The sequence below is a fragment of the Notolabrus celidotus genome, chromosome 9, assembly GCF_009762535.1.
Source record: "Notolabrus celidotus isolate fNotCel1 chromosome 9, fNotCel1.pri, whole genome shotgun sequence".
Classification (NCBI taxonomy): domain Eukaryota; kingdom Metazoa; phylum Chordata; class Actinopteri; order Labriformes; family Labridae; genus Notolabrus; species Notolabrus celidotus.
The window spans coordinates 31,277,540-31,294,370 of NC_048280.1; the positions used below are offsets into that span (position 1 = coordinate 31,277,540).

The 16,831-nt window shown below is 40.4% G+C and overlaps 1 protein-coding gene across 1 annotated transcript in view; it reads right to left on the minus strand.

Annotated features, from left to right (window-relative positions):
• si:dkey-91m11.5 (PH_BCR_vertebrate and RhoGAP_Bcr domain-containing protein) overlaps window positions 1-16,831 on the minus strand; it is a 41,145-nt gene that overhangs the window by 12,684 nt on the left and 11,630 nt on the right. Inside the window, exons 2-8 of the mRNA XM_034692885.1 lie at window positions 9,959-10,140; window positions 7,421-7,525; window positions 4,942-5,127; window positions 3,899-4,006; window positions 3,612-3,669; window positions 3,454-3,506; window positions 3,231-3,371 (exon numbers count right to left, since the gene is read on the minus strand). Of these exons, the coding sequence (XP_034548776.1) occupies window positions 3,231-3,371; window positions 3,454-3,506; window positions 3,612-3,669; window positions 3,899-4,006; window positions 4,942-5,127; window positions 7,421-7,525; window positions 9,959-10,140 (833 nt within the window). The remainder of the gene's footprint in view (window positions 1-3,230; window positions 3,372-3,453; window positions 3,507-3,611; window positions 3,670-3,898; window positions 4,007-4,941; window positions 5,128-7,420; window positions 7,526-9,958; window positions 10,141-16,831) is intronic.

A 16,831-nucleotide genomic window follows, 5' to 3' on the forward strand; every position in this document is an offset into this window, starting at 1 on the left:
TTTGCCATTCCACATCAACCACAGCGCTACAAAAACAAGGACATCCCTGCAGCACCTCCTCTGTTTGCTGCAGGCTCCAGCTCAGTGCTGGCTGCATACAGACACGCTGACCAGGCCCAATAACATGTTCAGCACTGTCCTGGTTTCAAGAAGAGGCAGCGGGGGGATTTCCGTATATTGTTTTGTGATACGAGCATGACCACAAACAGTCAATAATCCAATGGAAAAACAGGAGCTGTGGCCGTACAGAACCCACACCCACTCGTCAGTGGATCTCTTTTATTTAATGTAATGTAATGAGCTGTTGAGTAGTGAGGCATGTACGAGAGCTGGAGCTAAACCAATGCAAGGGTTTAAATGTCCGTAGCAATTACAAGCAACCACAGTGCAATCAACAATAAGCGCAATTACCACACAAGTTTACCACTTACAACTACAATTACCAGCTGTATTTTTATCTGCTGGTCCTCTGCTTTCTTTTATCTTCAAATCTCCTCATGGGATTTCAGACATCCAAGACAATGTACACAATAACATTCCCAAGAACTTTCTTTGATTTCACATCCCATAATGGGAGGCAAGGCCAATTCCAAGAAAACACAGAGGAAGTTCTCCATCAGGTCATCTGAATCACAGTCCTGAGATTGGAGGTGGGGGGAGGCAGAGGGGGGTCAGGAAGCAAGAGTAAGTTGGTCCACGCCCAAAAGAAAGGGCAGGATAGACAGCTCGGTTTTTAAAAGAGGCTTGTAAGTCATTTCTGGGAAGCACAGCCAACCCTGCGGCAGAGACGGATGGGAGTGAATGAAGCCCCACCGACAGGTTTTCCTGGTTTTCAGCACAGAGACCCCTTGCCTCGAGTGTTTGCTCTGCATTTGTCACGAGCTTCCTCTGCGCTCCACTTCCCTCACAACTAAAGTAGACAGGCTGAGATGAGTCAGCAGCAACCTGACTCACACTCCGGTTTTATGGCAACTTCCAGACACCTTGTGCCCCGAAGCTTGTGCTGTGAACAGCCAAGATATGACGCAATTTACGGGGGCAGATATGATCCTGAATACCTCAGGCTCGACATATAAGTAAAAATGTTATTAAATACTGGAAAGGATTTTATAATTTGAGAGAGACTGTGAAGCTCAAGTCCATATCAAAGGCTTTTATGAATCAAGAACTTAAGGAATCAATCCGCTCATTCCTCGTAACTCAATCTCTCCTCAGAAAGTCAGTAAATAAAACACTTCAGTATTCCCCTCAGGATTATACTGGTCTTCCATTTACTATAAAACAAAAGCAATTTAAACGTCAAATAAATTTCAAAGCACAAATGATTTTTAAGTACCTGGAAATCTAAAAACAGTGTCATAAGGTTACTATTATATAGTACTTTTTACTATTCTTGATCTATGTATACAGACATATATACATAATGCATACACTCTGTCTTAACCACATCATAATCACACCATGTCAACCTGTCACTACTGCATAACATGTCCTTACTGCCTGTAATTACAACTATTTATACTATGTGTAACATTTGTACCATTACATTTCATTCTTATTTTGTTGATCTATTTCTATTTTTACTTTATTCAAATTTGTTCTCTATTTGTGCTTTATTATTCTTGTACTACTCTTGCTACTACGTCTGGGTTGCTGCAACAACCAAATTTCCCCCTGAGGATCAATAAAGTATTATCTTATTTTATCCTATCTTATCAATAACAATCGGCTGCACTCCAAGTTAAGTGTTAAAACGCTAAAATAAAATTGCAATAAAATCTAAAATTAACAACAGCATGAAGCGTTGCTATTGTGAGCATGCTAGCAGGCCCGTATGAGTTTCAATATGATTCCTTGTTACATTTTGTAATCTCAATAATTTCACAAGAGACTTTCTTTTTTAGATACACTGTGTTGTATTGACTAGTTATATATAGAAACATTTCATCGAATTGTAAAAAAAAAAAAACGAAATGTTGGCTTTATTTCTTTATGATTATTATGATTATTATTATTTTTTATTATTATTATTTATTTATTATTTTTTTTTTTTATTATTATTTTGTATTGGTTTATTATTATCATGATGTTTGTTTTTTTTTCCTCCCCTTCCTTATTTGTATAAGCTTATCTTACAAATATTAAGAAAATTAAAACCTTGATCACAATTTTTTTGAAGTCTGATTGATGAAAATATGTATTATTACAATTATTGTATTTGGGTTTATTTTACTCTGCTTTGGCAATAACTAAACTATTCATGCCAATAAAGCAATCTGAACATGAAGATGACTTTCTGCCGATGCTTCATATTAATAAAACAAATCTGAATTTTAACCTGGTCTGTAGTGCAGGGCAGTGGTTCCCAAAGTTTGAATCATGAGATATCTTCCAGAATGTTATTTTTTTGTATTCTAAAATTGCATGTTTTACAAATTACTGTAAAAATATTTTTGTTAAAATAGTAGTTAAATCTGAAATAAAACCTTGCACATCATTAAAATAAATTGTTCAGCCTGTCTTTGTTGCTGGATTACTCTTGAGGTTAGAGTTAGGGTGAGTTCACCTTTAATCAACAAAAGCATCAGAAGCAGGTTCATCCATAGTAGCACAGGAAACACAGCTACATGTGCATGTAGGTGGCGAATTTTCTGCGGACCAGCTTTATGAAGCATGAAGCAAAATTTAACCACCTTGAGGGACAGTTGGGGTCGCAAGTCTTTGACACCTTTATTTTCAGGGTCATCAGCTGAAAGGTTTAAGTACCCCTGCCACAGTGTGAGCCCACCACCAAAAAACATGTGTGTTTTAGAGCAGGCCACAGTGAGCTGGATGAATAAAAAAAGATGTAAGCTAGGGTAAGTCAACAGGGTGGTGCCACCATATCATTAAAACTTCTGTATTTGTCCTTGGCAGAGGGAATAAGGACTTTACAGAAAGAACAAGGTGTGGCTTCTCTGTTCATTGCCCCAACACAGGCTCTTGTTGAATATTAACTAAAATAAAACAGGCTACATTCAATCGAAGGCAATTACAGAAAGTATGTTGTGATGACTAATCAGCACATCCAGGGTCAATTAAGTTCCTGTCTCCCTCATAAGAACTATTTTACTGTTTTTACCTCCCAAAAGAAAGTGCTGATTTGTGTTCAAGCACTTTTATTGGTGTGTGCTCACAGAGTCATTAGTTAGACCTTTGAGTCGTGTAAGTGTTGTCGTTTCTTCACTGACCTCTCCCTTCTTTATCGTCATGGACTGTCTACGGGGGGTAATCTCTTCATTTATGCTGGACAGGAAGTTCTGAGAGATCCGCAGAGCATCCTGTAACAGCAGATAGTCCGGGTGGCTGGAGGGTGTGTGTTTCAGGAGGTCCTGGAAGAGAGGAAACGATGACAAATGTAATCTTCATGCAGACGAGAAGTCGGTCGTTGTTGTTCCAGGCTGACTGACTTACATGCAGAACGAGGGTGCTGCGAGTCACTCTGTCGACAGGTTTGTAGAGAAGAGCTGTGGAGGAGGAAGAGTCAGCTCAACAGGCCTAGTCACAGATCAGCTACTTATAGTAATATTGATTTATGTGGAGGCTGGCCATTCACTCCGTTCACTACTCACTTTCCAGAGAATTTTTAGCCTGGTCTTTGCAATCCTTTGTGCTTTTGACCTTGAGATTCTAGCAGGACAAAAAACAGCAGGGATGGAGAGAAAACATCACGCTCATGAAATCAAAGCTACTTCCCCATAGTGCAATTAAAAACAATCAGCACCTCTGCAAAGAGCTGCGTGGCTCTTTACACTGAGAGCTCTGCTGAAAACTGCCGTGTCATCACTTGTCTCAGGCAGCTGTGCAACATTAAACACATGGCTGCCTCGGTCCTGCTGTGTGTAGCATGATCACATACCTCAGATATCTGTGCAAACTGAGCGTTAGCCTGGCAGCACTTGTCGGCTGTCTCCACAGCAACCTTATAGTTATCCACGAACGCCCGGTACACTCCAAGCTGGCTGGCCTGCAGGGCACACAGAAAGAGAGAGTAGATTACATTTATTTCATGACAGGAGAGCTTTTAGCAGTGATTGCTGGTACTTTGCATTGCTACTGTGTGCTGCAGTTGGCATCACAGTATTCCAGAATTCAGTCTTTGCTCATGAGTCTATCTCTGAATGCATGTTTATACAGGATGTGCTGTTTTCACCCAACAGATCAGACTGAGGTAGCTCTTATTCAGCAGCCTCCTATAGAGCGTGTTGTTCTCCTTTACTGCCTGTAATGTGGTGGAGCCAGGCTTTCATCTGGCCGGGATATGACTCCAGGCAGTCTACTCACATGCACGCTGCAAGAACCCTGAACATTACTAACACTCCAAGAGTTTCTACCCTGACGTCTCAATTACTTTACCCACCATTCATGATAAAGGTATGATATTTAAAGAGGGCTATAATTAGTTTATGAAAGATATATATCGTGCAATTTATATTCTCAGTCTTCTTATCAAAAGGGGAAGAAATGTATCTGAAATGATTTGTTTAAATTTCGACTGTAGTCAAACATTTATTCTGCAGGTAAACAAGCTTTCAAAGTCTGTGAAATTAAACAATTATTGCTTCTTTGAACTCGTATTAGTCCGTCAGATTCTTTGTATTTCACTGCTCTCAGACTTCCCTGTTTACTCTGCTGGCTGACAATTTCCTGCTGCATTCCAGTTATGTAGAAAAAAAAAGGAAAAACAGATTTATGTTGTTCTGGCTCAGAAACACTGTCATAAAAGTTTCCTTCATTGTTATTTCTTGAAAAAATTATACCGTAAATTATAGATTTATTTAGGCATGGTCAAGTATGTTTATTAATTTGATTCACACACTGAAGGATTACCTGGCATGTTAGTGAAAGGCAGAAAAAAATGCAGAGAGATCCTAACATGTTTAATAAAACTCATCACCGTACCAGTTTCTGGAAGAGGTCACCCACACACTGCTGGTGACCCCAGTCCTGGACTCGGGGCAGCAGAGCATCAAAGAAGTCCTTGTGGATTTCATGTAGCTCTGGCACCTTGAAGAAGATGGTTTCGATCTGCTGGATGGTCAGCATCGGCTGGGAAGTCGTGGCTGCGGCCCTCAGAGGCTTCATTGGCTAGATAAATAATCAGTTCATATTTAGTACAAAGTTACCTCATTAACTGAATGTAAAAAGTCACCAAGGTGTGGTAAATACTTCATTCTGATTGGTCAAAACCCCATAACAACTGCAGTTGATTCTGAATAGCTAGAGTGATGTCAGTGACAACCAGATCAACCACATTATATCAAATATGTGTCACATTTATAAAGTTTATGATCTCACCTCTACCTGTTGACAATGTGGCAAAAATGTTAGTTTCTGATAGCACCAGTAAACAATATGGAGGACATTTTTATTTTACTCTCAGTTTATTTAAAGGGCACAAAACTGAAGATTCTGGTTAATAGCTGACCAGGCACCAGAGCGGAAACAAGTCAAGAGGATGAAAACAGAGTAGAGACTTGTGAGGGATGTTAAAACACACAAAGAGCTGAGTAAGTAACCACAAACCACAACACGGTCAGTCACAGGGAAGAGGGGCTTATACAGGTGCTGCTGTTATTTTCTGCATCTGTCAAAATCGACAACTTAAAACCACAAATATTTTGACTTTACTGCAAATGAAAATGTTACTTTTTATTGATTCATAAAAGTAAAGTAGGCTAATGTTAAAGGTGTAATAAATATGTTATGTTAATGTTAATTTGACCCGCAAGTAGGCTGATGTCCTGGAACTGCTACCAACCATCGAACCTGAAGAACGTTTTTTTTTTAGCTGCATAAATAGATTATTTTCAAACCAATTAAACAATCCTAAAATCAATACTTAGTTTAAGCATGTTTTTGTCTTTAGATGGCAGCCAGGTTATAAGCAGGATAATTTATCTGCATTGTGGTCTTGTTTCACCCTGTCAGGATTCTATTTCATATAACCACCCGCTCACTATAGATTATCCCTGATGTAGTGGTACTTTTGACAAAGTTGGTTAAGTTTAGGTCATTCAAATGTTACAGTATTACAGGAGCACTGTCAGATCAGATTCAGTATCTATCAATGTTTGCTACCGTTAGTGTATGCTGGCTAAGTGAGGGATAATGTAAAGAAAGCATGACATGAAATGTTATAGAAACTGTCTGTGATTTCCCATTAGCAGACTTTTTATATGAGGTGCACACCACTGTTAGGGATGCAGCTCTGATCAAAGACTCAAGGACTAACTATGCTCAGATTGATGAACTTAAAGAGCTCTGATAAATCTGTTAGTGGATACAAAGAGGACAACTGAGAAAAGAGGTAAGAAAAGCAGAGAAAGGTATGAGAGGTTAAAGACACAAAGACTGAAGACCGAAACAGAGAAATCTACAAAGTGGGAGATAGCACATCAAGTAAACTCTAATGCATGTGATATGAGATGCAGCTGTGTTTAAGGACTATTAACTTTTGCAAACAGTATTAATACTTTCCTTTTAGATAAAGCTTATAGTTAAAGCTGCCTCAGGCTTGGATTGGCTTGAAGTTATGCTGCTATAGGCTTAGACTGCCGGGAATACTGGCACACTGGGATCCTATCTCTCTCTTCTGTCTGCCTATCACTTACTTTATCACTCACTGTCCCATTAAAGTTACTAACCATAGACCTTTCTGGAGTCCCTGAGCTCCCTTGTCTCTTAGGTTCCAATGGATCTCTGCCGTAGACGGCCAGACTCGAGCTGCTACTGCTACTACTATCCATCTCACCACTATCCTCTCTCTCTTCATCTCCCTCTATCCCTTTACCCCTTTCTCCAACATGGTAGGTCTCAGCAGATGTGTGTATAACATGAGTCTGGTCCTGCTGGAGGTTTCTGCCTGTTAAAGGGAGTTTGTCCTTGCCACTGTAACTTGATAAATGCTGCAATGTGCTCTGCTCATGGTGGATTAAGATGAGATCAGACTGAGTCCTATCTGTAAGATGGGACTGGATGTGATCCTGTCTTGATGTTGGGTCTTTGTTAATAATAAAACATAGAGTACGGTCTAGACCTGCTCTGTTTGGAAAGAGTCTTCATATAACATTTGTTGGGATTTGACGCTATATAAAGATTGATTGATAAGAGAAAAGGAAATATGGGGGTTCTGCTCACCCTGTCAGGGTTTCAATAAGCTAAAACAACCTGCTCGTTACACGTTATCTCTTACATGAAACCAACCAATCACAGTCAAGTATTCAACATGTGTAATAACACTCGGTGACTCAGTCATGTCCAAAAAATTGCATCATATAGCAAGATTTTCGAACTTCATTAACATCCATAAGCTAAAGTGCAACAAAGAAAAGAGAACATCTATTTATGTGTGTTTCAGGTTGTCATAAGTTCCACATACTATTAGTACGGCCTCCAGATGGCTGAGGTAGGTCTCCTCACTGGCCAGGATTCCCGACAGAACCCACTTTCTCATCTCCAGCCCCTTCTCCTGATCCAGCTCCACCTGAGACAAACAGAATGAAACTATGTGTAAGGGAAACATGGAATCTGGATAACTTTCAACACAAAAGGCTAATGAAGATTCAAGACATGACACACAACATGAAAACACGCTCTTTAATAAACCACCCACACACCTCTGCAAACCCCTGCTGCAATTATTTTCGTTGTGGGACTCCTCTCTACCCAGATTTGATTAAACTCTGTAGGAGTTTTACATTCCAGGAGGCTTTCATCGAAGCCTCCTAGCATCTTAGGGATGAATAATGTGTTTCAACTCAAGGAATTATTATTCCAAGCAGGTCAAAGCCATCAGTCATCCTGGTCTTGCCTATCATGTCAGTAAACGCTCACTGGAGAATGGCTGTATCAAGCTCTGCCATTATATTAGCTAGCCTTTTCTTTTATAGTGGTGCCACCCCCTCCCTCAAACCGCTCAAGCAAAGTTTAGGCTTTGAGATCTTTAAGTGTGCACATCAAAGGATAAGAATACCACAGATAGGACAGGAACAGAGCAGAGGGGGAAGGGAGCTGTAGCTCTATTTAACATCTGTTCTCCTACAATGTTTGCAGAGCTTGTGTGGTGTTTTCAACGATGGAACTGAAAGGCACTCCCTCGCAGATTTCATTGTTGGCCTCAGCTGGAGCAGTTGATTGAATGCCTGACTGCACTGCGGGGCACTTCTCCTGTAACTTCCAAAGGGTTCTTCACTGGTGTTACACATATAGCGAGGAACATGTGTCAAAGACACTATGAACCAGCCTGTTATAAAATGTAAACAGTGTCTTTATGACTCTGGTGTGGCTTTCAAAAGTCAGAATAACCTGATTCTGTGATGAGACTGATGAACTCTGACTGGAGTGAGACACAATAAAACTGTGGTTTGAAAGAAATTAGCATTTATCAGGAAGAGAGGGTCTAACAAATATGCTTTCAAGTTGCATTGGGGGAAATGTTGGATCAAGTGATTTTGAAGTCCCTCATCAGGACAGTTCAGATTATCTGTGGCTCACATACTGACCTTATCTTCCTCCCTAAAAAGTCCATCAGATGACTGCAGCTCATACAGAATGCTGCTGCTCGAGTCCTAACAAGGACCGAAAAAAGTAGCTCACATCACTCCAGTTCTTAGATCCCTACACTGGCTTCCTGTCTGTCAGATAATAGACTTTAAAATCCTGCAGATGGTTTATAAAGCACTGAATGGTTTAGGCCCAAAATGCATTGCTGATCTGCTGCTACTTTATGAACCACCTCAACCTCTGAGGTCATCAGGTACTGGTCTGCTTTCAGTTCCAAGAGTCAGAACGAAACATGGTGAAGCAGCGTTTAGTCAGTATGCACCACATATCTGGAACACACTCCCTGAAAGCTGCAGGTCTGCTCCAACTCTCACCTCTTTTAAATCAGTGATTAAGACTTTTTTATTTGCCACTGCCTTCATATCTTAACTTATTTTAACTCACTTTGAATGCAAATTTAACTTTTTAATCTAGTTCTAATTTTCCTTTTCTTTTCTGTTTTATTATATTTGTCATTTTAATTGTGTTCTTTTATGCTTGCCTGAATGTTTCCAATGCTTTTAATGTTTTAATGTAAAGCACGTTGAGTTGCCCTCGTGTATGAAATGCACTATACAAATAAAGCTGCCTTGCCTTGCCATGCCTTCTCTGTGAAGTGAAATATTAGACTGAATCTTCCTGGGAAATTCTTATTATCTGTGCTCCTTTGAGCATTATGAAGCTGGTCCTGAGGATTAGTACATCATATTAATATTGAGGGATTATTTTTGTATCTTTGTATTCAAAACAACTACAGAAGAGGCTGGAGGCTTGAACATGGTGTGTGATGTCAGTCAAAATTTGCAGGAAACGCTAGGGTTTGTTTGATACCACAAACCACAACAGAGAAGGTGTTTTTGGATACCACATATGGATTTAGGCGTATCTGTGAGTCTGCAGCACTTTCATGCACATACAATAACCCATGCATGAGTAGAATACAGAGAAGTAACATCCAAAAGAATGAAATTTGTAGGAAATGTTGCTGGGATTTTGTAAAATACTGAAAACAAGAATGCAACAAAGGTGACAAATCTTGCTGGATCAACTCTGAAGCGATCAGGAGAATTTGCTGAACATAGATTAATTGCTTAAAAATGTTACTTTAAGGTATTAAGACCTGATCTCTTTGTTTCACAGAAGAAGGAAGATTGTTGAAGAGGCAATGTCAGTGTAACAGCAACTTGGGATTTGAAAATGAGAAGCCACAGCATGAGAAAGTGTCAGATGGTGCGTGGAGTGAGGACAGTACAGGACAAAGCAGTAACCAAGAAAAACAGAGGAGCAGCCAGCAGAAGATAAAGGAGGGAGCAGCAGCACTGTGAACTGAGTAACGACTCTGCTGCGTTGGTGGGAGTTGACCCAGTAACATTACCGACAGAGTGGACTCCAGGGAGCCCGAGGACTGGGTGTCTCGGCTGTTCCGGCTCTTTGAGCGGAGTCTTGGAGACGAGGATGGAGATCCTGTGTAGGATAGAGAGTCAGAGGCAGGCTGCTGGTCTTCGGAGGGCTCCAAGTCATAACCATATGAGGATGAGGTCTCGTTGTAGGGAGCCTCTGTAAGAAAAAAAAAAAAAGGATTTTATCATAATCATGCAGATAACACAGAGACACTTCATGGGAAATGCAGCAAAAAGAAACTTTTCTGTTTGTGTTCCAGCCCTCGGTCAGTGCAGATTAAAGCTGAAGCCTTTTTAAGGAATAGTATCAGAAGGTTGTTAAGATGTCACAGCCTTTCACAGTTCACTCCAGTTTTATGTGTCATATCATAAACAAATATATTTAAGGCCTGGGAAAAGAAGATGCAGCATTTCACCACCTAGTAGAAAAGTTTAAAACACTGTGTCAGAGAAGTGCTACCGAATGATTTCGCAGCCTCTCAGACAAAACTTGCTTCATGCTGTGGTGCTAAAAATCTATTAGTTTGTTGCTATTTAATCAAGTCTAAATAGCTTTTGATATCGACCTATAAATGGCAGGATGAACTGTACAGATAACAACCCTCAAGCGTCATTCAATTCAAGTTTTTACATGTCACGTACACGATAAACCCAGAGAGAATAACACCTGACTTCAACCACAGCACTTAGCAATGTTTGGGGAAAGCTCTAAGGTATACTGCATGTATGCTGCAAATGAAGGTGCAAACTACAAACATACAAAGCAGTCAACAAGCTTTCTAACATAGAAGAACATTTAACATTCAAACATTCATCAAAGCTAAAAGTGAAAATGATAACTGGAATTAAATCCATCAAATGGACACAAAACAAAACTAGAATACATGAGACTTGTTCCTGTGACTACAATAGGATCAAATTTACCTTAATAACTTTAAAGGTACAGTATGTGATTTTTTTTCAGAGCAGACTTTCAGACCTAAACAAAATGTCTCTTTTGATGCATCTCCTTCATCACCCAGCACCCCTCCTCCCTTCTGAGTAAGGTGCTGTGAGACATGAGCTATTTTCAGACATGGGCTCCATAACATTTCTAAAAGATTTCAGGAGCCAAGGGTTCACAGATGTCCCCTCACAGCATGAGACCGGAGGCGGGGTGTAGGGGGGTCTCTCAGGGGGCTTAACAGGATGTCAAATAGACACTGTGGTATTATTCCTATTTTAAAACTGCTGGTCCTTTCATTTTGCTCTTCCAAAGTTTTTTATTTACTTTATTTATTATTGTCTTTATTTAGTTTCCCTCTAAACCCCCAGCATATGTTCGGAAATGCAACTCTAACATTGTCACATTGTAATTTTAAAAAGAGTCGGCAGACAAAGCAACAAAGTGCACTTTGACAAAGTTTTGAAAGAGAACATACAGGAGAGCAGAAGTGAGTATATACGGCAGTCTCACTCACTACCTTATGTGTCGCTCGTCTGGGTTCACTGTGGGTGCTCTATTGAGTTATGTGTTACTATGTGTTACTAAACGGCTCTGAGCACGCACAGAGTCAAAATCCTGGACGATTGCCAACACCGGGAAAACTATTTGATCGAGTTTATTGTCAGTCTATCAAAATACAACTCTCCTTAAATCGTCATGAAGGATTTTGTAACCGAGTATCAAAACATGCTTCCTTTACTCTGACAAAGACAGAGATTAAACACAATACAGTTTTAATTTCTGAATAACTTAGTACCGTCTTTAAGTGGAGACAAGTCAACGTGACTTAAATATACAGCTTCAATAATCAGAATCATGTCTGTATGGAGAAGAGCCTCTGTGTAACATCAGTGTGAAGGACAGGGTTGATCAGCTGAGAGATTTCTCAGTTGAAAATGAAATTATTGCCTTATTTGTATTTTAAAAATGAACATACTTGTTACAAATACTATTAGCTGGTAGTATAAAAGCCATAACCAGGAAATGGATAAAGAACCCCCAACAATCACTGACTAGAAAGAAATTATCAAAGAAATGTATCGTATGGATCAATGCAACGAAAAAAGGTGAAAAATATTGGAAGAACTGGACAACTTATATGAACGTGTAATGATGTCTATATTTTTATATGTTCTGATTTGGAAAATGCCTTGTTTATGCCTCCTTTGGACAATCTTCAACTAACAGGACCTTAAGGATTCTTAAGAAATTCTTGGACACTTAAGAACTAGACATGCATGCTGCTGAAAAACACAGCTCATCATCCCACTATTTGTTTGTTTTTTTGTTTGTCTATCTCCTCTCTGTCCCTTGTTATGGCTTTTAGTCATTTTTGATCATATGGTGCTATTTGTACTTTTCTTTTCTTCTCTTTTTTTTGTGTTTTGGTTTCTCCTCTACTTTCTTATTCTGATCTTATTTTACCCTATTTTATCTTTGTTCAATCTTGATCTTTTTAGGGAGCTTTTTTAACATCTGGCAAGGGACTATGGATGTAAACTAGCCTTTTGGCTAACTCTGGCATATTTACAGAAGTGTTAATTAATATGCAGATTCTTTGACTCAAAACCCAGACATTTCAACATTACAGTGAGCTCATGCCACAAACAAGTGTAACGAGTCAGAAACATTTGTTGTGCTCGTCATCCCTGTGATTTCAGACATTTTAAACAAACTAAAGATGAGGCTCAACAAGCTCTGTAAGCTGTAATTACTGTCAGACACCTCTGACTCAACCGCTCTTTTCATCACTATCATTATCATCATCAAGGTTATGGCGGCTCACAGACGCAGAAAAAAAGATCCCTTACAGCAGTCATAAAAAAGGCAGACATGTCCACCAACGTCGAGTCAAGAGGATACAAAACTTCACCTCGGCTTGAAAACAGGAAAGAGAGGATTCCGGAAACCAGGGGGCGGATAAACCGAGTCACCCTGGAGAGGCCTGGAAAGACAGACTAACAGGATGACATCCACAGAGGCCGCGACAAAGGAATCAAATAAACACACTGGGTCTGGCGCGGAAGCAGAGATCTGTATTGACTGCTTTAGGATGAGACTACTGCGGGCCAAACAGCCTCAGAGCACAGGGGAAGTCCATGTGAAAGGCCACTCTGTGTTCCAGTGAGATTATAGATCAGCCCCGGCACTGGATGAATAACATATCCTCTCAGGCGGCGGCCCCGGGGCCACACACTATCTCCTACCAGGGGAAAAGAAACAGTCAGAGCATGGACAAACACTGGGAGAGGAGGATCTCTGAAAGGTGTTTCACAGGCACAGGAGGCTTGTCTGGTTTCACTGGCGTTATAGAACATATATCACAGCAGATTCTCACTGAGCTGCGTTGTTCAAGCGATCACAAAGACCACAACTGAGGAAGTGTCCAGGCAGGTCTGTCCGGAAAATTCAGCAATTCATCTGCCTCGGAGCGGAAACAGGCTTTCAGCACAAGGTCGTCTTTTACAAACAGCTCGCTCGCCCACTCCTGACACGCTCATCCACGGTCTATTATATTTACATCAGAGCCAGACTTTTATCTCTTCAAACTGATTCTTACTCTTCCTTATGAACTGTTCCAGAAAATCAATCAATTCAAAGACCCCAGTCTGGCTTGCTTTTCTCCACCATGCTTGTTTGTCCGTGTAACCAGTTCTCAAGTCATTTGCTTTAGTGAAACACACAACAGTTTTAACAGTGTGAGGGCTTAAATAAATACACTGAATCAGAGGCTGCTCTTATAAAACTCTACACAACCTGCAAATGCAAAGTATCGTTTATACTTTCAATTAAATACGTACATCGACAGGATGAGCCTCAAACGCCAGCATATATATCATGCTCATAATCATGGATATGTTAACATCTGTTCATGTCATCTAACGACAAAACATTACCGAGAACTACGGCGGTGTATCAGGGATTATCTGGGAAAACGATGTGTATCATGACACAGAGGTCACGACATCATGCACTGGAGTGGAATGCAAGGCTGCAAGTTATCCTGGTTTATTTGATGTCATTCAGGGAAACTGTCAAGAGTGTAAAGACTACAGAGATCTATCTGCCTGCCAGAGGAGATCACACTTGCAGAGTCAGTCCCTTGTTTTATTTCATTACTCAAGACACATTTTTACAGGAAAGCTTTTATTGTGTGATATTATTTAATTTTAGCTCCGATTTGAAGGGTCTGTTTTATAAGTTTGTATGTTTTTAACCTTTTATTTTATTCTATTTTTATCGATTAATTTTGCTTTGCACTTCTTTTTGTTTTTATTGCCCACTGTGAAGCACTTTGATACCTGTATTTAAAAGTGCTATATAAAGAAAGTATTATTATTTCTATCTATCTATCTATCTGTCTGTCTGTCTGTCTGTCTGTCTGTCTGTCTGTCTGTCTGTCTATCTATCTATCTATCTATCTATCTATCTATCTATCTATCTGTAAAGTCTTATCTTTTAGATGCAGTCAGGTTATTTGTCTTTATCCCGGTCCCTGTGTTACTCAACAATGTAGCACTACGTTTGCGTAGTTTGAAGAAATATTGAAAATGTCCCTTTGTCAGTGTAAAAAGTAATTTCTCTGCAGGTAAAGTATGAATTAAAAATTGACACAGTATGAGAATAACAGCAGTATCACAAACATAATACTGCATTCCTCACGTGTATCATTATTTCTCACATCTGAGGACATGACCTCATGTCCTCAGATGGAGTTGCAGCTTTATAAGCCGATTGAACTTTCATTGAAGTCCATGGGGTGCCGTTGGCCTAGCGGTCTGAGCGTGTGCCCCGTGTACAGAGGCCATATTCCTCGTTGCAGAGGTCGCAGGTTCGATTCCAGCCTCGACCATTTACTGCATGTCCTCCCCTGCTCTCTGCTCCCCACATTCCCTGTCTCTCTTCAGCTGTCCTATCCAATAAAGGTGAAAATGCCCCCCAAAAATATAACAAGATGGTATAGCAACAATGATTCTTACTCACTGACCAACATGTCTGTGTTCACGGAGGGTGTATTTCATTTGATAGACTTGATTCAGCTGACATTGTTCACCCTCTTGATGTGTCTGGTTTAATCATTTATTCAGCTCTTGGTTGGCTCACGCCTTCACTCTACAAGTGGGAATGAGTTTAAATTACACTGTAAATACTAGAGGCTGACCATAGGACACCAGAGTGAAGAAACAACCCTAATGCCTTGTTTCTGTTCTGCAGAAACTGAAACAACCTGCTCTGTAAAACACCTCACAGGAGGATGGAGGCTGCAGAGCATCTTCTCCGAGTCCATCACCAAACTTGCTGCAGCTTAAAAAGGTTTCAGCTATGCAACAGAGCTGTAATAAATACACTGTAATGACATTACATAAGATTGCTGAGCCTAACAGCTGCAGTCATGAGCTGTGTGGAGCGGGGGGGATCAGAGAGAAGCTGATTTGGTTTCTGACTGTGTCTGATCTCAGTAAATCTGCGTTTTTCAAGAATGCAATTTGACTGTATTCTTCCCAGCAGCTATTGTCTTACAGAAGTCAGATTAAAACAAACTGGTTTAAAAAGCAAGGTTTCGGTTAAGACCACCTTTAACAGATGAAGTGAGACATGTTTCTGTTCCCACACAAACACATCCAGAAATAGAACTCAAGGATATATCAGGACTCTGCCAAACAACTGGCTCCTCATTCTCCATCCTCTCCTGGAGAATAATCGCTCCACATGAAACACTTCACCAGCACATGAACAGCAGCACTTTTCAGGACACAGTCATGGTATTTTAATACAGAGGGCTGTTTGGATCTCTGATTGATGACTAAGCAAAGACACATTCAAAGCCTTAATCCTAATCCATAGAGATGAAGCGCGATAAACATGCAGAGAGAGGGACAGATGTGCAGCTGAGACAGCATCAGAGATTCACTATCACAGATATAATCATGTGGTCTGACTTCTCAACACGACAACAACACGCAGCACCAAACCAAGAGGGAAAATTCTCTCTGGACTGATTTACGTCTGTGTTCATGGAAGTGTTACTGAAAGCTCCTGTTTGCTTTACAAATGGCATCACCATCATCACATGTAAGGGAGAGTAGTTTTCAAAGTAGGCCATTAAATGTGGTCGTGAAGAGCTTGGAGAGAGTTAAACGTGGGAGTATGCAACCAGGGTGCTGAGGTTTGGATCAAACTTTGTACTCCGTTTATCTTGTTGGTAAAAAGCAGCAGATAAAGTATCAACTCTTTTTGTCTGACAGAGCGAATTTAAAGAGCCATTTCAGAAAATACAACCAAAGAGCAAATAGGACTATTGATTCATCTCACAAAACTAGAATAGTAGCATCTATAACTCCCCGTTTCACAAACGGGAAGAGGCACAGTGCTGCCCGGCCCGGCGTATTGACCGATCAGTGATCAGCGTGTTTCAGTAGCTCAAGGGGGACGCACTCCTGCTCGCAAAGCTCTGAAAAGAGAGAGAATCATAGCCCACTTATTACTCCCTGCTGCGAGCATATTGATCATCAGCACAAAGATCAGTCAGCTGATGGACAGAATTTAGAACATGCGCTCCTGAAAATAAACCCCACACACATTATGCCTTCATTGATTGGCTTGGAAATGCTGTGAATCCTATTTAAGCATCTAAAATTAACACAGAGCACAAAAAAGAAAGGTACAAAGAGGAATGGCCTCTCTGTCGCCTCTCTAATGGTTCTATAGATCTGGAGAGAAAGTTGCACCTTTGGAGGAAAGCAGGGGAAGAAGCCAATGTGAGATGTTGTTAAAAGCTTAGCCCCACTTTATGGCTCCAGCAAATGGATTCTCCTCCAGAGCGCCCGGTCACTGGGGAAACAGCAGCGACCGTGGGGGGCGA